Source organism: Bubalus kerabau, chromosome 19 (assembly GCF_029407905.1).
Source record: "Bubalus kerabau isolate K-KA32 ecotype Philippines breed swamp buffalo chromosome 19, PCC_UOA_SB_1v2, whole genome shotgun sequence".
NCBI classification, from domain to species: domain Eukaryota; kingdom Metazoa; phylum Chordata; class Mammalia; order Artiodactyla; family Bovidae; genus Bubalus; species Bubalus kerabau.
Window position 1 is genome coordinate 65,208,886 of NC_073642.1, and position 27,911 is coordinate 65,236,796.

Sequence of the window (27,911 nt, forward strand, 5' to 3'; positions counted from 1 at the left end):
TCTGGGCGTGGCCTAGGAACTGGGCGTGGCACTATTGCTGTTGGGGCGGAGCTTAAGCGTGGGCGGGGCAAATCTGGGGCCGGCCCCGAGAGATGGAGCCGGAGGCGGAGACGTGGTTGGCGGGGACCAAACGCCCTGGGAGGGGTCGGAACTGGCGGGGGTGGAGCCGAGCGGGTGGGGGCGGTGCTGGGTCGCGCCGGGCCTGGGGCCGAGGCGGCGCGCGGCTCTGACAGCTGAGTCGGCTCGCGGCCTCCCGCCCCCTCCATGCCCGGCCCCGACCCCGACCCCGGCCAGGCCGGCCCGGGAGCCATGAGCCCTGGGCTGCTGATGCTGCTTGGCAGCGCCGTCCTGGTCGTCTTCGGCCTCTGCTGCACCTTCGTGCACCGCGCTCGCAGCCGCTACGAGCACATCCCCGGGCCGCCGCGGCCCAGGTGAGCGGGGGGGTGGGGGCGGGGGCCTGGATGGGGCGCTGGAATGGGGGTATCGGGGAACCGCGTCCAAGCTGGCATCCGGGCTGGGGGTCCAACCTTGCCACTGCGCGCGGCCGCTTGGAAACGGCGCCCAGGAGAGGGGCGCTAACTATTCTTAGTAACAAATTACTCACAGCCGCAGCAGCTGCTCGGCGCCCACCGCGCTCTGCTGGGCCCCGACAACGTGATGGTAGCGACAACCCTGTTAGGTAGGCGCTGTTGTTACCCCATCGTTCAGACGAGGAGACTGAGGCGCGCAGAGGCAAAGTCACCTGCCCAAGGTCACACAGCTGGTAAGCCTAGATTTAAACCCGGGTCAGCCTGGCTCTTAAAGTGGGCGCTCTTAACTTTGGGACTTGGATGAGGTCACTCAACCTGGATTGGGGTACACTGTACTTTGGTCACATTACCCCCTCTTTTTTTTCTCCCCTATTTCTGTCCTGGTATCTCCTTTTTGTCTTCTCCTTAGCACTTCCATTCCATCCTCCACTCTCACCCCCATTCACATTCCCTACCCCTCCCCACCAGAAGCTTACCTTTCCAAAGCTTAAATCAAACGTGTTGTTTCTTTGCTCCAGAAGCTTCCCATCACTTTAGAACTAAATCTAAATCTAAATCAAGTCCATTCTGTAGCCAGCAAGGTCCCTGCTGAGCTCTCAGAACCTGCTCTCCACTCTTCTCTCCCTTGCTTGCTCACTGCTGTCCCCAGTCTTTCTGCACCCATCCACCCCAGCTGCATCCCTCCTCCAGGGTCCTCCTGTTCCCCAAGCCCACCTCCTAGCTCCAAACTCCTCAATGGGGCCCTCACCCCCGACCTTACCTCCTTCTCACCTGTTGACTGTTCACCTGTTGACTGTCTGTCTCCCCCCTTTAGAATGTGAGCCCTGGGAGGGCAGGGATCCTGTGTGTTCATATGTGTATCCCCAGCGCCTGGCGCTTTGCGGATGCTCAATAAATATTTGTTGACTGAATGAATAAACCATGGTATTAGAACACCCTTTGTAAAACCTTAGGACACCAACATTCTGGAAGGCACCCACCTCCAGTGCAAGCCGGATGCCCTGCCACGAGAAGCCTGAGTCTCTGTTTGGTGGTTTCAGGAAAGATCTCTGTGACTGGGGACGTAGGGAGGCAACTGTTCCCCCTGGTGCCTCTTTGTCCTCCCAGGTGCCCTCTCCCAGCCTTTTCCCTTACTTCACAGCTGTGTTTTCCCCTCCTTCTAGATGATTCTTCCCCAGCCTTCTAGGCTTGGTTTAAATGCCAACTGTTCAGGGAGGCCCTACCTGCTCCCACACCCAAATACATTATGATCATTTTATAAAGTCACCCAAATGGTGCAACCTCTAAAGTGTCTGTCTCTCCCATGGGCCTGTGTCTGTCTTGTTCACTGCTGTGTCCCTGACACCTAGCTCAGCAGCACCTGGTCCATGCACAGTAGACCCTGGATAAACTCTGATTCAAGGTGGATGGTAAAAGTCTCTTGCCAGTTTGGTTAGGTACACTGTTACCCTTTCAAGTTTTCAAATCAGCCATCAAAAGCTTGGAACTGTGAATTTTGCACTCATTCAGATAGGCCTCCTCTTGACTCGACCTTCTTGTAAACCCAAGTGCTTCAAACACTGCAGGCCTGGGCCAGTCTCTGTGTCTTGAGAAGACAGAACTTAAATCAAGCCCCTTTCTGCTACTCTCCCCCCATCCATTTTTTGAAACTGCATTTAAAAAAATAAAATTAGGTATGTGTAACATGTACCCCCTTTAAAGTGTACAATGCAGTGCTTCTTAGTATAGTGACGGTTATGCAACCACCACTCCAGCTCCAGACGTTTTCATCATCACAGAAAGAAACCCCATCCCTGTTAGCTGCCACTCCTCATCCCCCAGAACTCCCTGACAACCGCTCATTTGCCTTCTGTCCCCACAGATCTGCCTGTTTTGGACATTTCATATAAATGGACTCATACAGTGTGTGACCTTTGTGTCTGGCTTCTTTAGCTTACCAGAATGTTTTCCAGGGTCATCCATGTAGTAGCGTGTGTGCATGTTTCTTTCCCTTTTATGCCTGGATTCTCCCCGAGATCTTACGCTGCAGAACTGACATGTGACCTACAGGGATGCGGGTGGGTGGGTGGAGGAGTTAGGGTCTTTAAATAATGTGAATATAATGTGGGTTGGGGTCTTTATTCTAATGAGGTCAACTGAACAGTGCATGTACAAAAGGCTTTGGATTAAAAATTGGTTGCTGGTCAAATACAAAACTGCGCTAAAGGAAAGTTCTGGAACCTCTTTTTAGTACAAATCAGATGCTTTGGCATTCAAAGTTTGGGTCCCTAAGCCATGACTGGCAACATCACTGTTGACAAGAAATCTATGTGTGTACTGAGTTTCCAGTAGTGGCATTCACCCCTTGTGCTCTGGGGCTCTGCCAGCCTGCAGGCAGGGAACCCTCTTCCCTGCAAGAGGCAGCGGCTGTGCTCTCCCAGCCCCACTCTTCATCTGCTTTATTCTGCAGGAGTCACCAGGTTGCCCCTGCTCCATGATGCCCTCCCTGATTGCCCCACTTCTGTGTGCTCATTACAAACAACACCCTACTGCAACAATCCATGTGACATCTGGAAACACGGACCTCATCTTCAGATCCCACACAGACACTGTAGCTTCTGTATTGCCACTACTCTGAACTTCCTTATCAGCCCCGCACCCTCCCACCCGCCCGCCCCCCAATGTGGGATGACTGTAAACTTGACAGTGAAAAGTCTCTCTCTCTCGGTTTTTATTTTGTAATAATTTTTTTTTTTTTTCAAAACTCCTGGGCAGCATTGGTTCTCTCTGCCCTCTCCTACTTTCCAAGGTGCCAGGCATGGGGGCAGTCTGATAGTTGCTGGAGGGTTCCCCACAAAGGTGGAGACCCATGGCTGGCTCTGTTGGGGGGGGTGGATCCAGTGGACTTGGAGTGCCCAGCTGAGCACTCACCCCACCCCCATCCCTCTGGCACGAGGCAAATTCATGGCCCCTCACCCTCACTTCCAGTGGGTGGCCCACCCCTGAACCATTTCGTGGGCCCCCTGCACCCCTCTGGGTGACCTCACAGTGGGCCCTCCAGATAACTTCTGCTCCAGTAACTGTCCCACACTTTCTCTGCCCACTGGAAACCTAAGATTCCCACGGTGCCCATTACGGGATTATCAGAAACTAGGCTTGCTGGGCACCAGGCAGGGAAGGGGCATTTTTGCTCGCCCCTCCCTCCCTCTCTGGACTGCTCTGCCATATGCCATCTGCTACCAGAGGCACACCAGGTGGGCTTCTGTCTGCCCTTCCCGGTGCCAGGAGTCTCCCTCACCTCTTTTCCTTCATCCTCACCGGCTTTCCTCACCTCTTTCCTTCATCCTCACCGGCTTGTTTCTAACGCCTGGTCTCAGCGCTCCGTCTTCGCCTCCCCAGCGCCCCCTGTAGGAACAAGGAGGAACGGGCCTTAGATGCCTTTCTTGCCTGGCCGTGAGGACCCCGCGCCACTCCATGCCTTTTACCTTCTTGAGGTGTCTGTCGCTCGTCTTCCTGCCCAGGTGGATTTGGACTCTGCTGCTTAGGATAGAGCTTCTCAGACAGGTCTGGGGAGGTGAGGAGGGTCTAGACTCTGTTCTCACTCAGGGGACTCAAAGCTGAAAGCATTCTCCCCAAACATGCAACTTTGGGGAGTGTCCAGGAATGCTGGATTATTCTGGAAATGAAGCCAGTCATGTGTGATGTCCACAGTCCATCTTGCTGCAGGTGGCATGGTGTAAGTTCAAATCCACTCACCTCGAGTGGGTTCGGCGGCCCGCTGAACTCCCTTCCGCCCAGCCACTGGCATGAAGTCCTACAGTCCCACATCTCTCTCCACCAGCCAGCACACGCTTAGCCTTTACTCTCGCCTCCTACTTCCCTGAGCAAATGAGCAGCCTGACCGAACTTCCTTCCAGGGTTCTGCCGTCACAGCGGCCCCCTTCCCTGCACCTTCTTTGCTGGGACCTCCATGCTCCTGGCCAAGGACACCCTCCTCCTCCACCGTTCAGCAACCGCTGCATTGCCCCCCTCTCTTCTCTCCTCACTCTTCCTTCTCTTCTGCATCGTTCCTATTTTTATACAATAGGCTGTAAAACAAACCTCTTCCTCCTCATTCCCTCCAGCTGCCGCCCCCCCATCCATCTTGGCTTTGCACCCCCGCGGCAACACCCCCTCCAAAGCCTGCCTGTTTTGGGCCCCCCGTTCGCTCCTCCCCTTCTCTCTAGAATCCCCCACTTCTCCACCAATGGGTTTTGGTCAAGGCCCCAGTGACCTCCATGGAGCTGGGCAGTTTGGTTAGTACTTGGTGCCTATCTTGCCTGGCCCCTCAGCAGCCCGGGACAGGGCCTGTCCCTTCCTACCTCTTGGAGCTTATCTTCACAGGTTTCCCCTCTCTGTCTGTGGCCTCCCCACCTGGCAACTCCTGCCCAGTCTCCCTGGCTGGTTGTCCCCTTCCTACCTGTCCCCCCAACAGCGGCTCACTCTTGGGGCCTTTTCTCTGTCTGCACCCACCGCTTGTGGTCTACCCATCTGTAAGCCCCACTTCTTTGCTAAGGACTCACACTGATATCTCTAGCCAGGAGCTCTTCGCTCAACTGCAGTCTCAGGGGACTGCCTGCCTGCATCCCTTCCACGTGAGATGGGCAGTGCACACCTAGCAGCTCCAAGGCTGGCTCCCAGTTTCATCCGCTTGTCTCAGGCTGGTTGCCAGATGCCCATCCTGAGACGAGAATTGACGTGTAAGCAGTCCGGGGAAGGTGATCCTGGTGGGGTTGGAGAGAGAAGGTCAGAAGCCTAATAAAGCAGGTTACCTCTGGGGGCAACTAAGAGGCAACCCCCCTGGGGAACTCTGGGACTCGGTGGTCCCTGCCTGGAGGTGGAGGGAGAGGGGATCACTGATGGAGGGCTGGTCTAGGGGCTATTGGGCTGGGATTTCCAGCCTGCCCCTCCCGCAGGCAGAGCCAAGAGAGCACAGAGCAGGGTCTCGGGTGCTGGCCTTCGGAAGCCCCCACCTGCAAGGACAAGGGCCGGGGGCGGTCACACAGTGTTTGCTGCCGCCAGCAGCTACCCCTCTCAGGCCTCCTCACCCTGGTGAATGGCAGCTCCAGCCAGCCTCCCAGTGGCCCAGGCCAAAAGCCCCAGGGTCATCCCTGACCCCTGTGTCACACCCCAGGTCCAGTCCATCAGCAGGTCCCCTTGGCTCCACCCACCTCCATGCATTCAGCGTCTGACATCTCATCTCCACTTACAGCCCCTCGCTGGTGCCCCTGCCTCCATCTCTGCCTGCCCTGCTTACTCTCTGCCTTGTAGCAGTGAGGACGGTTCATTTAATACCCAAGCCAGATCCCGTCTCTGGTTCTGCTCAAAACCCTCCTGTGGCCTCCACCTCAACAAGGTCGAAGCAAAAGTTTGGATGACAGTCCACAGAGCCGCACATGATCTGAACCCCATCCTTGGCAATCCCATCCTGTACCACTTTCCCTCAAGCATTCTGCTCCAGCCACACCACCTCCTCGCTGTTCCTTGAACTCAGCAAGCATGCTCCTACCTCAGGGCCTTTGCACCTTCTATTCCCTTTGCCTGACGTGCTCTTCCCCCAGGTACCTGTGTGGCTGAGTTCCTCACTCCTTGCAGCTCACATGTAACCTTCTTCAAGTGATGTTGCCTGTTTAAAATAACTCTCCTACATCCATTCCCAGCTCTCTTTATTTCCCCCAACTCTGATTTTTCTCCCATCTGACTTCCTGTTTACTTACTTGTTTATTCATTCTGTCTCCCCCACCAGGAGAACGTGAGTTCCATGACCCAGAAAACCCCAATTGCAGTTTTATTGTCACCCATTCTGGAAGCTATAGTAAGTGAGCTTGGCAGGAATAAAGTTAAACAGGAGACAGGAAACCACCAGTACCTTGAAATGTGCCTAAAGCAACACCAAACAGGCTTGTTTACAATCTGCTTATCACACTGCTGAGCTAGGATGCCCAAAATATGCCCTGGTGAGAAGGGCTGCAGGGCACCCAGGTACCAGCCATGCACCTGGGGCCAGGTGACTTCCTTTTCTGAGGCTCAGTCACCCTGCCTGTTAACTGGGTTAGTGATAGACCTGCTTCCAGAAGGTGTAAGGAGTTCAGATGGAGTCAGGCTCAGCATGGTACCCGGCATTTAATAAATGTTCAGTGAATGTCTCAGGGTATTCCCCACAGTGGTTCAGTTGTTCAATCGTGTCTGACTCTTTGAGACCCCATGGACTACAGCATGCCAGGCTTCTCTGTCCTTCATTATCTCCCAGAGTTTGCTCAGATTCATGTGCATTGAGTCAGTGATGCTATCCAACCATCTCATCCCCTGCCGCCCTCTTCTCCTTTTACCTTCAGTCTTTCCCAGCATCAGGGTCTTATCCAGTGACTTGGTTCTTTGCATCAGGTGGCTAAAATATTATTCCTCATGCCAGCCCCCAATTCCTGCACCAGGGAGATGGTTTTATTCTTCTACATCTTTCTAAGAAAACTTCTGGGGCCAGTCAGACTGGGATTTGCGTCCTGCCTGGTGACCCTGAGCCGGGGCTGTACCTCTCCGTGCCTCAGTCCTCCCATCTGTGAAGTGGGCCTGATAACACTGACTCCACAGGGTCCTGTGGGGAAGGGCGTGCTCTTTGATGGTGACTTCCAGAGACCTTAATGTTTCCCATTTCTTCTAGTTTCCTTCTAGGACACCTCCCCTACTTTTGGAAAAAGGATGAGGTTTGTGGCCGCGTGCTCCAAGATGTGTTTTTGGATTGGTGGGTCCTAACTTGGTATTTGTTGCTCCTACCCCAGCCCCCACTGCTCATGGGCCAGCTTCCCCCCACCCCCAGTCCAGCACACACTCCCCTCCCCGGTCCAGGCCATTCTCACACCCAGTAGTTCCTCTTCTAGGTAGAGAGGCAGGTTCATACAAGGCAGGTTCAGAAGGCAAGCTCTGGAAAGTCCCAGTGGTCCAGTGGTTAAGAGTCTGTGCTTCCAATGAAGGGGGCATGGGTTCGATCCCTAGTTGGGGAACTAAAATCCCATACGCTATGCGGTATGGCCAAAAAAAAGAAAACGAAGAAGAAGGCAAGTTCTGCCTTTAGCCAACTTTGCATGGCTTTAGACCAACCATCAGAAGCTCTCTGAGCTTCAGTTTCTTCATCTGTAAATTGGGCGGGTGTGTGACTGTGTAGCAGTCATTGGTGTTTGGGGTGGGCTTTTACATTTCTCAAAGCCATGATACTGCTTGAATCCCAGAACAACCTTTTGGAGCAAAGGAGAAGAGTAGAAACCTTGTTTTCATGGATGTGGAAACTGAGGCCAGAGGGGGATGCAATTCAGCAGAGTTGACACCAAGGCAGAACCTAGGCTCCAGAACCTTGAGTGCCCCCCACCCCTGGGATGGGGCGCCCTGTTTCTCCAGCTGAGCCCGAGTTGATCTGATGATTTTCACATCTCTGGTAGTTGACAGCCTCCTTCGCATCACTTTGGTTTCCAGGGCTAAGAAGTACGGGCCCGTCGTGCGGGTCAATGTCTTCCACAAAACCTCGGTCATCGTCACGAGCCCCGAGTCAGTCAAGGTAGGAAACGGCGTGGTTTCGAAGGACAGCCCACCCCTCCCCTGGTTGGGGGCATGAAACGCTCCCCGGGGACTGTGGGAGAGATATTTCCGAGTCACACGGATCTGGGCTGGTTCCCCAGGGATCCCAAAGGGAACAGCATCCTCCTCTCTAACCACCCACCTTCTGTTGGTAGTGGTGGGAGGGGGGGCTCCTAAAAGCAGAGCTGTTTGATGTGGACAGTGAGTTATTGTTAGACTCTCCTGGGTTGGGAACTGGTACACATACGTCTAGTTAGTCCACCTCTCTTAGCAGTTCCTTCCTCTGCGAGCTGGGGCTATAACCCCTCTCTTTTAAGGCTCTGATGAGAACGAAATGTTGATCCATTTATTTAACAAATGAAGGAATAAATAAGGGGTCAAATTTTGCTTCAGCATGCACTTCTGTGTACTTTACAATCATGAACCCATTTAATTGGTAAGGACTCTTTCTGGTCCTCATCTTGGAAGCGAGGAAACGAAAATAGACAGCATTAGTTGGCCTGTAGTATGTGCAGGACCACGTCTGCTGTGCTGGCACTAAGAATGGCCATCGGATAGTCTACTTGGAAGTTGGCAGAACTGGGCTCTGCCGCCAACTGGCTACAGAACCGCAGACAATTTACTTTATCATTCTGGGCCATCGTTTCCTTGTCTGTCAAATAGGGATGCTGCTGCTCTCGCAGATGGTTATAAGAACAGAGCTGAAATAATGTACGTGAGCTGTCCAGCCTATGCTTGGTGCACAGCAAGCGCTCAGTAAATGATGGTGCTGTTATTCCCCTAGCGGGTACCAAGCTGACTTGTGGGTGCGGTGCTCTGCTTCGAGAGTGGCTGTGGTGATTAAGAGGGATAAGATACAACTCTGTGCCTAGATCACGAGACAAGTGGAATGACCATGATGTCTCTAACAGAATGTTAAAAGTCTTTTTATTTTTTATTTTTTAAAAAAACCTCATTGCAAATTCAGACGCAGTTTAAGACTTTTAAAAGCATGCTACCAAAAGCCATACACAAGACCTTCATGATGTTCAATGAGAAAAGAAATTGAAAGATATATATTAATATGATGAGTTACATTGACTAGCATTCAAGTGTTAAACCAACCTTGCATTCCTGGGCATGATACAATTTGTTCCTGGTTACATGGACACAGTTTACACATCTTTTGTTAAGAACTTTTGTTTCTATATTTATTCTTGATCCCTGACTTTGGAATCAGGTTGATAGGCCTCATAAAATGAGTTGGGAGATGTTTACTTTCCTCTGTTTTTTAAAAGAGTTTATATAGGTGTAGTGTTATTTCTTCTTTGAATGTTTGCTAGAACGTACCAGTGAAGCCATCTAGGCCTGTCATTTTGTTTAACAGAAGTGTTTTCTGTTTTATTTAAATTATACAATCAATTTTTAAGATTGATATATGGCCATTCGGATTTTTTATATTTTCTTGAGTTTTGAGTCATTCAAGGAATTTATCTAGTTCTTCTAAATTGTTGAAATTACTGGTATAAAGTTGTCTGCCATATTTTTTTTATTATCTTTATCATGTATACTAGCTCTGTGGTATTGTTCTCTTTTGTTCCTGAGAATAGCAATTTCAGTTTTATCTTCTTGAACAGACTAGCAAGAGGTTTTTTTTTTCCCAGTCATGTTAGTTTTATTCCTTTAAAGAGTGCTGGACTTCATCAAATTGCCTGAATTCAAATCCTGTGCCCACCATTTACCATGTCTGTGGCCTTGGGCCAGTTTTTCATGTAGATGTAAGAAGAGCATAGAAATGCCAGCCACGTCTTAGGGATGATTGGGCATTAAATCAACAGCAGGATGCTGTTGTGTTCTGGCGCTTGCAGAGCACCTGCTGCGTGCCAGGCGCCATTCTCCATGCTCTTCATGTGGAGCTAACTCACTCTCACAGCAGCCCTACCAGGCAGGCACTCTCCTGATTCCCATCTTGCGAAATAAGGAAACAGGGGCAGAGGAGGTGAGTAACTTACCTAGGGTCATAGCGTTAGCAAGCGGTAGAGGAAAGATATTTGAGCCCAGATTCAAATTTAAGCCAGCAGAGTGCACAGCCTGAGCTGTCAAACCCTCGGCGGTGCTGCCTCAAAAGCTGTTTGCTAACGTTGCTTTGCCACCATCCTGCTCTTGGTGAGGAAGTGGGCCCTTCTTCCAGGAAGCCTTCCTTGACTTCCACGGTTGGGTTGGCACTAACACTGAATCTTTGCTGAGCGCCCCTCCTGTGTCCTAGAAGCCCTCCCACCAGATATCCCCCCTTTCCTATTCTGGTTCCAGAGCAGCCCATGCCTTTTCTTGTTTCAGCCACTGTGCAAGGTGGTGTGGTGTGGGCTGCTGAGCGTGGGTGTTGGAGTGAGGAAGCCCCCTCCCCGACATCATTCCCCAGCTGTGTGACCACAGGAAAAAAAATCCCTTCACCCCTCTGTGCCCCGCTTTCCTCATCCTGGAAAGACAGGACTTCTAGAGGAAGTAGGTGAGATCACACGTATGGGTGTTCCCACTGTCGTTGGCACTCAGCTCAGAGTGACTTTTTGGAGGTGTGTTTCACAAGAGCCCAGAAAACTGCTGAGTCCTCTGCAGCCTCTCGTGGGGGCACAAACTCATGTTGCTTTTTTGGGGATATTTAGAAGTTCCTGATGTCAACCAAGTACAACAAGGACTCCAAGATGTACCACGCGATCCAGACTGTGTTTGGTGAGAGGTAGGATTCGAGGGGGTCCCGGGGGGCAGTCTGGGAGAGCCTCTGGCTACTAGTGGAGGGCCCACGGGGTCCAGAATGTCAGATGTAGCGTTCAGTCCCAATACCCCGCTGCCAGGCACACAACAGGGGCATCCGTGGTGGGCACCGCTCTTGTCATCAGCAGCTTCCCTGTCCTCCTTTCCCCTCCAGGTGGGAATCAGGGGGTCACTGAGGTTGGGACACATGGTCACCCCATTTCTTATGTATTGGTGAATTCACATCACATAAAACCTACTTTCTTGACCACACTGGGTTTGGTACATTCTCCACGCACATAACTGTCACCACTGTCTGCTTCCAGTACATTCTCATTACCCTGAATGGAAGGTGAGCTGACCCCGTCAGGCGGTCAGTTCTCATTTCTCCACCCCGTTTCTCACATCAAGCGTCTGTCTCTCTTGCAGGCTGTTTGGCCAAGGCTTGGTGTCCGAATGTGACTATGAGCGCTGGCACAAACAGCGGAGGATCATGGACCTGGCCTTCAGCCGGAGGTGAGCATAGCTGCAGATGGACCCCAGCGGTGTCCTGGCTGGTTGCTCAGACGTGGTGCTGGGCCCCCAGCCTGGGTGGGCTTGGAAAAGGTGCATCTTCATTTGAAGGGGCCTCACTTGGGCTGAAGGGAGGGAAGGACACAGCATTACTGATCAGAGAGAGAGAGAGAGAGAGGCAGGCCCGGGGGTGGGGGGCAGGAGTAGAGAGGCCCCCGTGTGGTTTGTGAGCATCAGGAGCTGAATGACCTCAGTGCCTGGAGGTGTGGGGGTCCCTGCCCACCAGCCATTCCCCTAGTTCAGATCTTGTCTCTCCTCATCTGGACTTCTTGATTTATTGTTTTTTTCATTGTTGTTTTCATTTGAGGGTAACTTTCTTTACTTTTCTGTTTTTTAAATTTTTTATTGGAATATATTTGATTGACATTGTATTAAAGTGGAATCGCCTCTTTTTTAGATTCTTTTCCCATATAGGCTGTTACAGAATATTGAATAACCCACAGTCCATATTCAAATTTTGTCATTTATGTAATGACAGCTATTTTTTCGTTGTCTAGGGTCTAGTCCGGGTTCATGTGTTATATTTAGTTACCATATCTCTTTAGCCTCCTTTGTTCTAGAACAGTCCTTAGTCTTTCTCTGAATTTCTTGACCTTAAGATTACTGGCCAATTTTGTAGAATTTCCTGCAACTTTGTTTGCCTGCTGTTTCTTGCTCCATAACCCTCAGGTTGTGCCTTTTGGGCAGGAGTGGCCCAGGAGTGATGTTGTGTCCTCCTCAGGGTGTCGTATCGGGAAGCTTGTATTCATTTGTCCCTTTGCTGGAGATGTTAACTGCTCCCTTGCTTAAGAGCTTCTATTTAGTATATAATCTGTGTGATGACCACATTAACCTTTTCACTTAGAGTTTTATCCCAGCCTCCTCCCTGGCCTCTGTACCTCCTGTCTCCCTCCTCCTATGCATCTACCTCTCCACCCTGGGGAGATCCTGCTGACTCAGATCTAACCATACCTCTCCCCTGTCCTGAGGCTTCAGTGGCTCCCTATGATCTGAAAGATGAAGATCAGACCTCACCCCCCTCAATCTGCTCCTGAAACCCCGCCAACCTTTGCACCCTCTCTCCTCCAGCTTTCTGGCACTGCTGGGTTCTCTCTGGCATCTCTGCCTTTGTTGCTGCCATCCCCCTGCCCTCTGTGTCACCCCAGGGAATTCCTGTGCCTCGTTTGATACCCAGCTAAGATGTCACTGCTTTGGGGAAGTGTTTCCTGACCTCTTGAGACTGAGGTCATGTCTCTGTCATGGTTCCTATCACATCCGCTGCAATGCCTCTCTTTCAGTCTGCCTCCCTCACTAGATGTCAGGTCCTTAAAGGCAGAAGATGCACAGTGTCACTGGACTCCTGCACCCAGCCTGGCACCCGGCCCTTCACAAGCCCTCCAGGAACATCCATAAAGTGAATGAGTGCCTGGAATGGTGTTGGTTTTACTGGAAAGTTGCCAGGAATGATATAAGGAATAGACTAGGAGGAGGCATTTATTGAATAGATGCTTGTGCTGAGCGCCAGGGTTATGAAGCCCAGCCAAGGTGACAGAGTCCTGCCCTTAGGAGGCTTTGAGGTCATCAGAGGACATGGATTCTAATCACATGACTGCTCACAGTGCTCGTGACATCATTGTCTTGGTGGACTCTCTCTGGCACACTGAACCTCATGCTTGAACTGCACTTTACATTTTATTAAGTGCTTTTACAGATATTTTTATTTAAATGTTTAAAACTGTGGTAAGATACACGTAACATCACATGTACCGTCTTGTCCATGCTTAGGTGCACAGTTCAGGGGTATTAAGTATATTCATGTTGTAGTGCAGCCATCTCAACTATTTTTATTTTTTATTTTCACAATAAGGTAGTTGTCTAAGTTACATTTTATTGGAAACACAAATGATTCCTGTGTTTATGAAAGTGTCAGTGACCGTTGGTGAATCTGAATTCACTACTGGGGGTAAAAAAGCAAGAACCACTGGTGAGTTTCATCTCCAGCCATTGTACACAGAGAATATCATTATATACCTTTAATAAAATTGTGAGAGTAAACTGCCAGTTTCTGCTTTTTCAGGTATTAATTTTGCTGAAAGGCCTTGGTCCCGGTCATTCCGTCATAAACAAGGGGTTGGGGCTTTACTGTACAGTTAATGTTCCAGTCTGATATTTTGTACGTGCAGTATCTGTAAGGGATTCAGTACTGGTGTGACAACCATCCCGGGGACCCAAACAGTCAATTAGAATGTGACTTTTTTTTTTTTTTTTAAAGAAAAAGACAACTACAAGGAATCTTGCAAATTAATATATACTTGCAAACCATGTTAAGCATGAGAAAAAAAGTCAAGAGTACTTTGGGGGGCATATATTGAGGGCTTCCCTGGTGGCTCAGTCAGTAAAGAATCCACCTGCAGTTCAGGAGACTGTCTCCAATGCAGGAGACCTGGATTCGAGCCCTGGGTTGAGAAGATTCCCTGGAAAAGGGAAGGCCAACCCACTCCAGTATTCTTGCCTGGGAAGTCCTATGGACAGAGGAGCCTGGTGGGCTACAGCCCATGGGGTCACAAAGAGTTGGACACAGCTGAGTGCCTAAACCACCACCACCAACACCCAGGCTTAGGAGACATTTTCCTGAGGATGTGGCATTTGGGTGTCCATCTGGAGAGAAGGCAGATGTTAAGGTGCTAGTGGAGTGTAGGGGCTGAGGATGGGAGGGGAGAGAGCACAGGCAGAGGGGACAGCATGTGCAAAGGCCCCGAGACAGAAAGGAGCACTGTGCTTTGGAGGAGATGAAAAACAGGTGGGAATGAATAAGAGCAGGCAGCCTCCTGGGCCCAGGTGAGGGTTTTCCCCTCCCTCCTGAGAGAAACAGGATGCTTCAGAGCATTTTAGGTGGGCAAGGATGAGATCAGAGTAGTGCTTTCAGTAAAGTTCTGGACCACAGAGAATAAGATATGCAGCTGTCATGGGATGGGGGCAGTAGTGACTATAAGGATGCCAGGACCTGAGCTAGAGCTGGAAACTGAGTAGAGCTGGCCGATTGGAAATGAAGAACTAATAGTCTTTCCTAACTAAAAAAGTCACTCTTTTTTTTTTCTCTCTCTCCCCCACAATTTTCTCTTTTTACTGGTTTTAAAAACCTCTTATTTGGAAATAATTTCAAATTTCTAGATAAGTTTCAAGAACAAGAATAGGAGAGAAAACATTCTTATGCCCTCTATCCAGATTGCTAACATTAAAAATTACTTTTAATTTCAAAAGCAGCACTTACTCTTTGTAAAAATTCAGAAATATGTAATGTACAAAGGAGCAATCTTCCCTATTTCCAATCCCTCAGGGACACCACTTTTGTGAATTTGGAGTATATCTTTCCATACCTCTTTCTAAACTGTTTGCCAGGCAGACAAGTCAGGTAGCTATCCTGGGGCAGGGGCACTGTGGCTTGAGAGTTCTGGGTCTGAAGACTCCTTTCTGTTGGGCACCTTGATTGCTCAAGGACAGAGAGTGAAATGAGATGATTAAAGGCTGAAGATGGTGGCCTGGGTAGGGCAGGTAAGGAGAGTGGGCAGTGTGAGCAGAGAGGTCAGAGGGGAAACCTCCTGGACTCCAGGAGGCCCCAGAGGCCTTTCTTGCCTTCCTCCCCACTGTCCTCTGGAGTTTCTACATTGCCACGTCTCCTTGGAGTCAGAGTTGAAGGGCCCAGTGGCAGAAAGGGTACACATGGAATCATTAAAAGAAGCATAAAGGGACATGAGCCATCTTGAGTGGAAGGGGATCGGGAACCTAAAGGCTTAGTTTGATTATTGCAACCCCAACCTGTGAGCTGGGTCTCGTGGGGAGATCAGAAAGGCTGGGGGAGGCCCCCATCGCCACTCTGCACACTGTCTCCCTCCAGAGAGGGGACAAAGGATATCCGCAGGTCTGGGCTGGTCCCAGTGGCTGCTGATGACTATGTTGTTTCCCCAGCTCCTTGGTTGGCTTGATGGGAACGTTCAATGAGAAAGCGGAACAGCTGGTGGAGATCCTGGAAGCCCAAGCGGATGGTCAGACCCCTGTGTCCATGCAGGACATGCTGACCTGTGCCACCATGGACATCCTGGCCAAGGTGATGGGTGGATGGCAGGGAGGGCGTGGCGCAGGCCACACCGGCATGGGCTCTTCTTCCCTCCCTTTTCCCTTCCTTGCTTCCTTCCCCTCCCTCCTGTTCCTTCACGTATCAACCACCCCTACTCTGGGCTGGGAGGGTCATCTCCTTTATTTCCTTGGATATTCAAAGCAACCTGTAGTGAGATTGGAGCTACTAACTCATTCTCTAGAAATGGACATGAAGAAATGCAGGGATTGGCTCTTGGCTGGTCAGTGGCAGGACCAGGACTGGATCTCAAGTCTGCCTGACTCTCAGCCCAAGCCCACCTCCCCCTTGACAACCCTCCTCCCCCAATCCTTCCTCCTGCCATGGAGTATGGCTTGGCTTTTCACCCCCCTTCCCGAATCCCCCACACCATCTCAGCAGGGGCCCAGATAACTTCAAACCCAGGCAAAACATGGAGTGCAGGCATAGTGAGTGAGGCGTTATCACCATTCAAAAATTCACTGGGAGTTTCGATTTAGAATAAACATCCAAGGGAGGCTGCATTTCAGGGGCAACGCATCTTGTCAAGGAAAGAAGCCTAGGTTCCTTGAGTGGCTATTATGTGCCACTTAATCCTATCACATGCCACAGGGTCAGGATTGTCATAGGTTGTAAGGAGTGGATGATGCAATGCACTCACTGCTTGCCCTGGGTCTTCAATCCTTACATCTCCCATGTGTGACCTCACCCTTCTGTCTCCCCCAGGCAGCTTTTGGGATGGAGACCAGCATGCTGCTGGGTGCCCAGAAGCCTCTGTCTCGGAAAGTGAAACTGATCCTGGAGGGCATCAGCGCATCCCGGAACACTCTGGCGAAGGTACCAGGCATCATGCCTTGTCTTGTCCTCATTTGCTGGAGCAACTCCTCCAGTGATTTTTCTTTTTTCCAGAATGGATTTTGAGTTCTGATGTATCTGAAGTGACTTCTGAATCAGTCAGGATTTGCATACATCCTCTAAAGTAGAGGCAGAAAATCTAAATAGTTTAAGAAGATTAGGAGTAAGTCTTTCTCTTATGTGAAATGATTGTGAAGCAGGTAACCCAGGATGGCAGTGGTGACTCCACAATGTCAGATGTTCCTGGATTTTTCTCTTTCTGCTCCAGTGTCTTTAGCATACCACCTCATTGTAATAAGATGGCTGCTGCAGCTCCAGCTATCACCTCCTTGTTCCAGGCATGAAGGAAGGGGAAGGGGGAAAGGTGGTACTGTTACTGAACCAAATTTGAGTCTGCTTGCCTGCACATAGTAAAGCCCCTCTTATTGATACTGGGTTGTGGTAAAGGAAAGTGCAGTGTTTATTGCAGGGCACCAAGCAAGGAGTGCTAGTGCCTAAAAAGCCTGAACTCCCCTAAGGCTTTCAGGGAAAGATTTTAAAAGACAGAGTGAGGGAGAGGAGTTGTGAGGTGTGAGATCTTTTCGTGGATATTCTTCTGATTGGCTGGCGGTGAGGTAATCAGGAAGCAACATTATCAAACTTCTGGTTCTGTCTGGTCTGGGGTCTACGTGCTTATGGGCAACATACTGTTAACTTCCTCCACTGGAGGAAGTAACTGCAAAACAACAAAAGATATGGCTCCGAATATTATTATAGCCCTTGAGGAGGAACTAAATGTCCTTGACTTCATTTAATGGCTAAACTATTTTTATTTTGTCCTCCTTGGCTGTTTTCCTTTCTTTCTGCATTTTCTCACTTCTCTGATTAAATTTACCCTTTGGAACTTGGGGAAGACCTGGGAAGCTAAAGTTTTCCTATAGACAAGAGGCAGGTGGAGGATGGCAGGGGGCAGGAGGGGTTGGGTTCTGCTCTGGGAAGACCGCATAGGGTCGCACTCAGCTTCAGCACTGGACCTGATTCCCAGACAGATGCCCTCCTGTTCCCTGGGACTTCAGACTCTGTGCTTAGAATCCCCTGATGCCACTGCATCTGTTCAGCAGTTAATTCCACTCCACTTCCCTCTGGCTTCTGTCCACTTTCTGCCTTCAGTGCAATCCTAACTGTATCCATCCTTCAGGAATCCTTAAAAAAAAAAAAAAAAAAAATATATATATATATATATATATATATATATATATATATATAAAATTTATTTTTGGCTATACCACCCACAACATATGGGACCTTGTTAATAGTTTCCTGACCAGAGATTGTGCCCACACCCCCTGCAGCGGAAGAAGCATGGAGTCTTAATCACTGGATCACCAGGGAAGTTTCCCCCAGGAATCGTTTCCTATTTTCCAGTGCTCCGTGGATTTTTTTAAAAATAATTAATTTTTAATTAAAGGACAATTGCTTTACAGTATTGTGTAGGTTTCTGCCAAACATCAACATGAATGAGCCATAGGTATACACATGCCTCCTCCCTTTTGAAACTCCCTCCCACCTCCCTCCCCTTCCCACCCTGGAGATTGTTTCAGATCCCCGCTTTGAGTTCCCTGGGTCATACAGCAAATTCCCATTGGCTATCTATTTCACATATGACAAGGTATGTTTCCAGGTTACTGTCTCCATACATCCCATCATCTTCTTCCTCCCCCCACCCCACCCCCAGCACCACCGCCCCTCCCCCAACTCCCCATCTGTCCATAAATCTGTTTTCTATGTCTGTGTCCCCAGTGGTCCGTGGATATTTTAAGGCATCTTTCCCAACATTTCTAGGGATTCAGAGCAGGAGGGGAAGCCAGTGCTGGGGCTTAGCCCACCGTCTTGATGAAATCTCCTAGCTACTTGATCTTTTCTAGAATGTTCCCAGGTTCTTCTGACTTCCTAGCCTGCTGTGCATTTCTGAAGTCGTTTTGGAGCTGGGGAGGGGCAGGGGAGTGGGGGGTGGGGCGCACTGACAGGGAGCGGGAACTCTCCTGCAGTTTATGCCGGGGAAGTGGAAGCAGCTTCGCGAGACCCGGGAGAGCGTCCGCTTCCTGCGCCAGGTCGGCAAGGAGTGGGTCCAGCGGCGCCGCGAGGCCCTGCAGAGGGGGGAGGACGTGCCGGCCGACATCCTCACGCAGATCCTCAAAGGTGCCGGGGCTCCGCAGGGCCCGGGAGTGGGGCGCGGCGGGGGTGCCCCTCCCCCGCCAAGGTGACCCATCACAGGGGACAGGGGACCAGGCTCCCAGGGCCCTGAGACGCGCCTTGTCTTTCAGCTGAAGAGGGGGCTCAGGACGACGAGATCCTGCTGGACAACTTCGTCACCTTCTTCATCGCTGGTCTGTAGCTTCAGCGGCCACCAAGGGTTCCGAGCTTTGCAGGAACACTGGGGACCATGGACTACCTGACTCGGAGGTGGCCTTAGACAGGCTGAGCAGAGTCCCACTCTGGGGGGGCTGGGGTGAGGGGAACAGGCTCCCTCTCTCGCAGCTCGGGGAGGCCCAGGAGGCTCTCTTGGTGGCCCCCCCACCTGGTTGTTGTTCAGCCGCTAGTTGTGTCCATCTCTTTGCGAACCCATGGGCCGTGGCCTGCCAGGCCTCCCTCACCATCTCCTGGAGTTTGCCCAAGTTCATGTCCATTGAATCAGTGATGCCATCCAACCATCTCATCCTCTGTCGCCCCCTTCTTCTCTTGCCCTCAATCTTTCCCAGCATCAGGGGCTTTCCCAATGAGTCAGGTGCTTGCATCAGCCACCTGGTTAACTGCTTAACCCACCTGGTTAAGGAGCTGGCAATTGTGAAGTTTTGTGAAGCTCCCTTTGGGGGCTCAGGAGAGCTTAGCCATGTGAATGCAAGGCTCTGCCTTACTCAGAATTTGTGGCGAGGCCTTCGGTAAATTAGCACCAGAAGACACACTAAGCACGTTGATTCGTTGATTCGTTTACTCATCAAATACTTCTTGAGCATTGTTCTTCACCTGAAAACTCCTCCTCACCCTTCAGCGATCCCGCAAGCATCTCTTCCTCAGAGAAGCCCTCAGGGATTGCCCAGACTCATCAGGTCCCAGTTAGAAGCTCTCCATGGTGCCCAGACAGGAGATGTACCCTCTCCAGACCTCAGGACCTGGTGCCCACAGCTTAGGCAGGTCACGAGCCTTGGCCCCAAAAGCCTTGCTTTACTTGAGTCCCAGCTCTGCCCCTCCTGCTGTGTGACCCAAGAGAGACATATTCCTGTCAGCCTTAGCTTGCTCTTCTGCAAAATGGGGACAAATATCCCTCCAGGCCATGTGAGGCCCAAGGAGCGTTGGAGGAAAGGTCTTCCAGGGTGTGATAGCTGCATGCACGGGGGCAAAGGCTGGTCCTCTGACTGCACTGGCTGGCACCAGGTGCGGAGGTGGCAGCTGTCTCCTTCGTATCTGTAGGTCTGGCTCAGCCAAGGGGGAGCAGTGAGGCCTTGAAGTGCCTCTAGGGGCTCGGGGTCTCAGAGGCCCGGTGGGCTGGGCCAGCCACAGCCCTGTAGGCCACGTGGGGCTGCCACTCTCCTCCTTCCCTGCAGGTCACGAGACTTCTGCCAATCACCTGGCGTTCACGGTGATGGAGCTGTCGCGCCAGCCTGAGATCTTAGCGAGGTATGGAGAGGAGAGGTGGGGGGGTCCCCTTGAGGTTGGTGAAGGGGGCTGTCTGACCTCTGGTTCCCAGAGGGCCACCTGCTCCTACCTCCCACGGCTGAGCCCCCCAGCCCCGTTCAGTGAGCTCTGCTCCCCTTCAACCCAGCATCTTTGCACATGCTGTTCCTAGGGCTAGAAGCTCCTCTTCCTGCTTTTCTCCTGGAGAACCCCCTTCCCCTCCTTCCTCCTCCCCCTCCCCTCCTTCCCCTTCCCTCTCCCCATCTCTCCTCCCCTCCCCTCCTTCCCCCATCTCCCCTCCCCTCCCCCTCCCCATCTCTCCTCCCCTCCCCTCCCCCTCCCCATCTCCCCTCCCCTCCCCTCCCCTCCCCATCTCTCCTCCCCTCCCCCTCTTCCCCCTCCCCCTTCTTCCCCCTCTCTTTCTCCTTCCTCCCTCCTCCCCCTGCCCCCTGCCTACCTTCCCCTTCCCCCTACTCCCTTCCCCCTCCTAAAACCTTTCTGACCCCAAAAGCAGCCACTCTGTTTCCGCACCCAGCCTGTCCCCAGCTCAGACACGCACCTTCTCCCGGGACCGTCTGCTTTGAGTCTATTTCAGTCGTGAAACCGGAAGCTCCAGGAGGGCAGGGCCTTGGCTGTTTCCCTCCTGAGAAGTGTGCAGGGCCTGGCCAGGGACTGGCACTGAGGACTGAACCGAATTCCAAGCCAAGTGCTGAGGGAGCGCTTGTCTTCCGCTGGCGAGACAAAAGGCGTGCCTCCCTGGGGAGGTGGCATTTGAGTGGGGCCGTTGGTTTCCTTAAATACAGACAGTGTCCCTCAAGGACTGGGGCCCAGATGGGCTGAGCCGAACGCCAAGGACAGGCTGGGGGCTGGGAGCTCTGGGGACGTGGGGAAGGGCCCGTTAGGGCAACGGTTGTCATGCCCAGCGGTGTCATGCCCAGCATTGTCAAGCCTAGCAGAAAGGGCAGACTGGGCAATTGCCTGGGAGTATAAAATAATACATAGGGCTTCCCGGGTGGCGCTAGTGGTAAAGGATCCACCTGCCGAAGGAGGAGATGCAAGAAGCATGGGTTCCATCCCTGGGTAGGGAAGAGCCCCTGGAAAAGGAAATGGCAACCCACTCCAGTATTCTAGCCTGAAAAAGCCCTGTTTGAATCCCAGTTCAAACAACAGGGTTTGAACTGTGGGGCCCCCTTACACATGGATTTCTTCCACTAAGTACTGGCCCCAGCACCACACGGTCCCCAGTGGGCTGAGTCCAGAGATGTGGAGCCATGGACATGGAGGACCAATTGTCCAAACTTACACTCAGATTTTTGACTATACGGAGGGTCGGTGCTCCAACTCCTGTGTTGTGCAAGGGTCAACTGTAGCTTACTGGTGTTTAACAATACATAATAAAAATATAATTATAAAAAGAAATAAAATGAAAATACATAATAGTACTTATTAAAAATTTGGAATAAACAGAAAAGTTTAATTATTACGATAAATCCAGGGACTTCCCTAGCACTCCAGTGGTTAAGACTCCACACTCCAATGCAGGGGGTGTGGGGTCGATCCCTGGTTGGGGCACTAAGATCCCACATGCTGCATGGCATGGGCAAAAAAATCAACAACAGTAAATCCACTTGTGATGCCCCCATCCGCCCAGCCACAGTTCATGGTTAATTCCTGAATTTCACCCTGTGTACTGTCACGACATTGCTCCACATTTCTGCAGCCTCTTCCCAAGTCCATTCATTCTTTTTTTCTTAAACTTTTTTATTTTGTATTGGGCTGCAGCTGATTAACGATGTGGGAGTTTCAGGTGAACAGTGAAGGTGCTCAGTCATACATATACATGTATCCATTCTCCCCCAAAGCCCCTCCCCTCTCATTCTTTTTTAAATATTGTGGCTATGTGTGTGTGTGTCTGTGTGTATCATATATATTATATCACATATATAATAAAGTTTACCATTTAAACTATTTTCAAGTGTGTAGTCCAATGGCATTAAGTACATTCACAGTCAGGCAGCCATCCCCACCATCCATCCCCAGAACATTCCAGCATCCCAAACAGAAACCGTCCCCATTAAGGACTACCTCCCCACTCCCTGTCTCCCTCCCTCCAGCCCCTGGCCACCACCATTCTATTTCCTGTCTCTGTAAGTCTGACTCCTCCAGGTACCTCCTACAAGTGGAATCATACAGCATTTGTCCTTCTTGCTTGGCTTTCACTCAGCATAACGTCCCTGAGGTTCAGCCATGTGGCAGCATGCACCGGGATGCCCTTCCCCTTAAGTCTGAGTGATACTCCATCGTATGGATGGACCACCTCTTGTCTGTCCATTCATCCATCAGTGGACACTTGGGTTGCTTCCAGCTTTGGGCTATTGTGAATAGTGTTGCTACAGACGTCGGTGTGCAAATATCTATTTGAGACCGACTTTCAGTTGCTTTGGGTATTAAGCACCAAGCACCAAGAGCTGGGATCACCATCACATGGTAATTCTGTGTTTAATTTTTTGAGCAGCCTCCGTACCATTTTCCATAGCAGCTGCGCGATTTTACATTCTCATCAACAGTGCACAAGGGTTCTGGTTTCTCCACATCCTCACAACCCCTGTGATTTTCTGCCTCCGGCATGGGTAGGAAGTGGTCCAGGTCCACTTTCACTGCAACATATTGTTTAAAAATGTATTTATTTTTAATTGGGGGACGATTGCTTTACAACACTGCGTACGTTTCTGCCATACATCAACGTGAATCAGTCGTAGGTATACATACGTCCCCTCCTTCCTGAACCTCTCTCCCACCTCCCACCCCACCCTACCCCCTCTAGGTAGTCACAGAGCACTGGGTTTGAGCTCCCTGCATCGTAGAGCAGATTCCCACTGGCTGTACGTGTATGTTTCAATGCTACCCTCTCTATGCGTCCCGCCCTCTCCTCCCCCCGCTGTGTGTACAAGTCGGTTCTCTATGTCTGCATCTCTGTTGCTGCCCTGCAAATAGGTTCATCAGTACCATCGTTCTAGATTCCATGTGTATGTGCTAATATTTGATACTTGTTTTTCTCCTTCTGACTTACTTCCCTCTGTATAACAGGCTCTACAGTGTGCATCCCAAGGCTGGTACCTGTATCGTTCACTCTGCCGTTTCCAGCTGCTTTGAGCCTAGCTAAAATAGGCCTCTTTGTGCCTTTTTTTTTTTTTCAAGGTGTAAAGAAAATTCAGCTTGCATTTCATAAGGATGGTATCAAATGTATATATTTAAGAGAATGGGATTCTGAGAATAATTCTCATTCTAAAGAATTTATAATCCTGAGAGAATGGGCGTCAGTATAATATTAAGTCTCCCAAACAAAGATATGGAATTTAATCTCCATTTATGCAATAGGCATCTTTGTGCAAAGCCCCTGTTCTGAGGTGGTTTGCCTCCTGCAGCCGATTCCAAGCAGCGCACAACGATGGGTGAATGTTTTGAGGGCCAGAAACGTAGTTCCCAACTGCTTGGACCTCTGGGTTTGGATGTGGCGGTTCCTCCAAGAACAGGGCCCGGGGGGCAGTGTGTGCAGCGGAGGGGGCCCCAGGCCTCTCTCGTCACGCTCCCTGCCATGCCCCCTCTTAACACTTAGGTGGGGACCTCTCCCCTTGGAGACGAACTTGTCTTTGTCTGACCGACAGGCTGCAGGCCGAGGTGGACGAGGTCATTGGGTCCAAGAGGCACCTTGACTGCGAGGACCTGGGGAGACTGCAGTACCTGTCTCAGGTGTGGGGGTGGGAGAGAAGCTCCCGGGCAGAGGTGGGTGCTTCACTGACCAGGCCTGCTGCCTCCCTGGACCCTGTAGGACAGGGATTCTCCAGTATCCTGGCACCTGAAAATCCCCTGGGAGATTAAAGACCCCTCCCTGTGTCCAGGCTGCTGCAGACCAAGGATATTAAGCCACTGGGGGCGTGGCTAAGGCTTCCCAGGTGATCCCAATATGGAAATCAGCCTATTAGTCAAAGGTGCTGTGTTTGGGTTTCCCAAGGAGCCTGGGTTCCAAAAGTCTTAGACTTTCCACCAGGGGGCCAGTCTCGGCCGGCAGAGTCCCATCCAGTCCCTGACACAGCACAGGGGGAGGCCTTCCTCCAGCTGCCCTGGGTCCTCGGAATGGTGGGGGCCCTGGTTCAGGGGGAGGCCTGGCTCCTGGCCCAGTGGCTTTGCTCAACCCCCTCCCCGGGCCTCAGTTTCCCCTTCTGTCCCATGAGGGGTTGGACATGGAGATGAGGCTAACCTTACAGGGGCTGGGGACCCAGTCTGGCTGTGGGCACACACCCAGCGCCATGGATGGGAGCAGAGAAGGGTCTGGGACATGCTTGTGGCACTTTCTGTGGGGGGGTTTCCTGACATCAGTCTCTCATTATCTGCCCATGCGGTGTCTGCAGGTCCTCAAAGAGTCGCTGAGGCTGTACCCGCCTGCGTGGGGCACCTTCCGTCTGCTGGAGGAGGAGACCTTGATTGACGGGGTCCGAGTCCCCGGCAACACGCCGCTCCTGGTGCGTGGGGCCCTGCCTGCGCACCCCTGAGCGGCTGGCTCAGGGTATCCTCTGAGGTCAGGGGCTCCTCCCTGGCCACCCTGTGCCTTCTCACTTGGGTCTAACCGTAACCCTGTGATGTGCTTTCTCTCCCGCCACACTGTCCAGCGTGAGATTACAGTGGATGCTTTTACAAGGAGAGGCCTCATTTACAGCTGAGGCCGCTGAGGCTCAGAGAGGTCAGGTTACTTTCCTGAGGTCACACAGCTAGCAAGGGGCAGATACGGGGATGTGCCCAGTTCCTGAGCTGGCCCCAATATGCCCCAGTTCCTTTTCTGTCACAGCTCCTCCTCCCACTAAGGCTGACTTTTCTCCCCCTGGTCACCTTTAATTTTGTTTCTCTGGCTGTTTCTTCATTCATTCATTCAGGCTCCATTCATGCACAATGACCTCCATAAACTCACTACCCCTCCCCCCCAAAAAACTAGAACGTAACCAGCTGTGTATACACGGCTCTCCTGGTTCCCCCCAGAAGCTGTCACTCTCCCGAATTCTTTGCTTGGCACCTGCTCACCTTCATGTGTGTGTGTGTGTGTGTGTGTGTGTGTGTGTGTGTGTGTGTACCCACACAATAGTATGCTCCAGGACTTGCTTTCTGACTCAGCACAATGTCCATTAAGATTGTGTAGATTTCCACATGCGGCTGCAGGCTGTCCATCTTCACTGCCCTGTAACACGACATCGGTCACTCTGGATTGCTCTGTGCTGTGCTGAGTTGTTTCAGTTGTCTCTGACCCTTTGTGACCCCAGGGACCATAGCCCGCCAGACCCCTCTGTCCATGGGATTCTCCAGGGAAGAATACTGGAGTGGGTTGCCATTTTCTTCTCCAGGGGATCTTCCTGACCCAGGGATCAAACCCCGGTCTCTTACGTCTCCTGCATTGGGAGGCGGGTTCTTTACCTGGGAAGCACCATATTGGATTAAGGGCCCCAGTGACCTCATTTTCACTTAATTACCTCTTTAAAGAGCTTATCTCTAAATAGAGTCACATTCTGAAGTTAACTTCAGCATATGAATTTTACGGGCACACGGTTCAGCCCAAATAGGACCCAGTTTTATTTTCACAAATAAGAATGATGTGTCCCACCTGTTGAGCGGCTCCCCCAGCCCCAGGGCCCGGCCACAGTCTCCCCTGCACACACCAAAGCTTCAGCCATGCATGCTTCTTTATCCTGTTTATCTGCGCTTTTTAAAAAACTACCAGCTACTGCAATGACCGTCTATCTTCAGAATGCCCTTACATCTGGCAGGGCAAGGACCCGGGGCTGACTCTCAACCCCCGTGTCCAACCTGAACCCCATGACCCTGAGTGGGTAGACCCGGGCTCCAACCCCAGCCCTGCTCCCGCTGGCTGAGTCATCTCAGGCAAGACACTGAACTTCCAGGCCTCAGTACCATCCTGGCAACATGGGGATGCTGATACCTGAGTCAATAGGATAATGTACATCCTCTGCCTGGCAAAACTCCCTGGCACATAGTAGGCACCTTTTGCTGCCCCCAGACCCCTCCCCGTCTTATACTCCCACTCCAGCCTGGTAGCCCTGGACCCCACACAGAGAAGGAGCAGCGAAGACTTGGGAGAGACACTTTGTGCAGAGGCCAGCACCCAGGGCCCGGGGCCGGGGCACAGAGCACCAGCCCCAGTCAGGAGGCACCAGGTGTGCAGGTGAAAGACTGCTGGGGGGTCAGTGGCATCCCTACCCCCACTCCACTGAAGCGAGTCTTGTGTTGAAGACAAATTTGATTAATAACAGCTCTCAGAAGGATGGCCTTGCTGCAGACCTGAGCTCGCATCTCGTTTTGGCCACTTACTTGCCAGGTGACTTCAGGCATGTCATGAACCTCTGAGCCTCAGTTTCCTCATCTGTAAAATAGGGATAATTGTGGCTCCCCCCACAGGGTAAAGCCAAGCGTGGGATGATGTAGCATGCCCAGCTGGTTGGCGACACATTGGGCTGCCCTCTTTCTTCCTCTTAGACACTCTTCAAGGGCCAGCGGAACCCCACCCTGGTCCAGATGGGTGGGTCGGGAGGTGGACGGGGTGGTGGGGAGTGGAGGAGGGGGTACTCTGCTCCGAGTCTCCCCATTGGGTGACTGCAGCAGGTGGGGGAGGTGCAAGGGGACCTACCCTTGGACCCAGAGACAAGCGGACCCTCTGCCCGGCAGTTCAGCACCTACGTCATGGGGCGGATGGACACATACTTTGAGGACCCTCTGACTTTCAACCCGGATCGCTTCGGCCCCAAAGCACCCAAGTAAGTCTGTCTTCAAGCTGTGGGCGAGTGGGGGCCTGGTGGGAGGATGGCCCCAGCGGCCTCTGGTCTGAGCTGCCGTGACCACTGATCACTGCGAGGGAGCTGGGAGCCCCACTCTGCCCCCATTTAGAGGGAGGAAATCACAGCTCAGAGGTTAGGTAACTTGCCCAAGGAGGCACAGCCAGCAAGGACTCAGACTGGTTTTAAAGCGTGTGCTTATAACCAGTCCCTTATACTGGAAAGCCCTGTGATTTGGGCAAGTGGCCGAGCCTTCCCCAGCCTGATGATCCTATCTGAGAAATGGGAATACCAACAGCTCTCGAGGACCGCTTTTAAGTACCACAGCTCTGATGGGGCCTGAGTCCAGACCCAGACTTCCCGGAGCCGGACATGTGACCGGCTGAGTAAGTGGACCAAGTGACGTAGGACCTTGGGGGAGTGGCTTTGCCTCTCTGAGCCTCAATTCCTCCATCTGTGAAATGGGACCAATCACAGCTCCTTCTGGAAGGCTCAGTGGAGGATGAAATGAGAAAATGCTGATCCAGAGCTCAGCAGAGTCAGCCGGTGATGTCTTTAGTGTGGTCAAAAGCAGCCCCGGCCCAAAGCCGTCATCACAGGGGTGGCCTTGTCACGACTGTGGCCTCCTGATGCCTCCCTCCTGTTCGCAGGCCCAAGTTCACCTACTTCCCCTTCTCCCTGGGACCCCGCTCCTGCATCGGGCAGCAGTTTGCTCAGGTAGGAGGCCAGCTGTGGGGTTTCGACCCAGAGGTGACCGTGGGGTGGCGTCTGGTCTGGGAAGCACTTCAGAGTCCCCTGCTGCTCCAGGGTCCCCGGGGCTGGGGGCCCAGGCAGCCATGGCGCCTCGCTCCCTCATCCACACCGCTGACTCACCCTCCCCGCCCCCTGCGTGCACAGATGGAGGTGAAGGTGGTCATGGCCAAGCTGCTGCAGAGGCTGGAGTTCCGGCTGGTGCCCGGGCAGCGATTCGGGCTGCAGGAGCAGGCCACGCTCAAGCCGCTGGACCCTGTGCTGTGCACGCTGCAGCCCCGGGGCTGGCAGCCGGCGCCTCCACCCCCGCCCTGCTGA

At 52.0% G+C, this 27,911-nt stretch overlaps 1 protein-coding gene across 1 annotated transcript; it reads left to right on the top strand.

Moving 5' to 3' along the window:
* Positions 1-285: 285 nt before the first annotated feature.
* Positions 286-27,911, top strand: LOC129633854 (cholesterol 24-hydroxylase). The gene is made up of 15 exons (XM_055555812.1): positions 286-431; positions 7,207-7,287; positions 8,013-8,094; positions 10,754-10,827; positions 11,271-11,357; positions 15,360-15,498; positions 16,231-16,341; positions 18,387-18,537; positions 18,663-18,725; positions 19,941-20,013; positions 23,676-23,760; positions 24,420-24,530; positions 26,737-26,825; positions 27,494-27,560; positions 27,741-27,911. Exons 1-15 carry the CDS (start codon positions 310-312, stop codon positions 27,909-27,911), a joined length of 1,506 nt encoding a protein of 501 aa, XP_055411787.1. The 5' UTR covers positions 286-309.

Excerpts from the sequence above, each read along its gene's own strand:
- LOC129633854 (XM_055555812.1), top strand. The coding sequence starts at position 310 with ATGAGCCCTGGGCTGCTGATGCTGCTTGGCAGCGCCGTCCTGGTCGTC. Across the intron at positions 432-7,206 it reads CCCGGGCCGCCGCGGCCCAG|TTTCCTTCTAGGACACCTCC; the intron begins GTGAGCGGGGGG and ends CATTTCTTCTAG. Across the intron at positions 11,358-15,359 it reads GACCTGGCCTTCAGCCGGAG|CTCCTTGGTTGGCTTGATGG; the intron begins GTGAGCATAGCT and ends TTGTTTCCCCAG.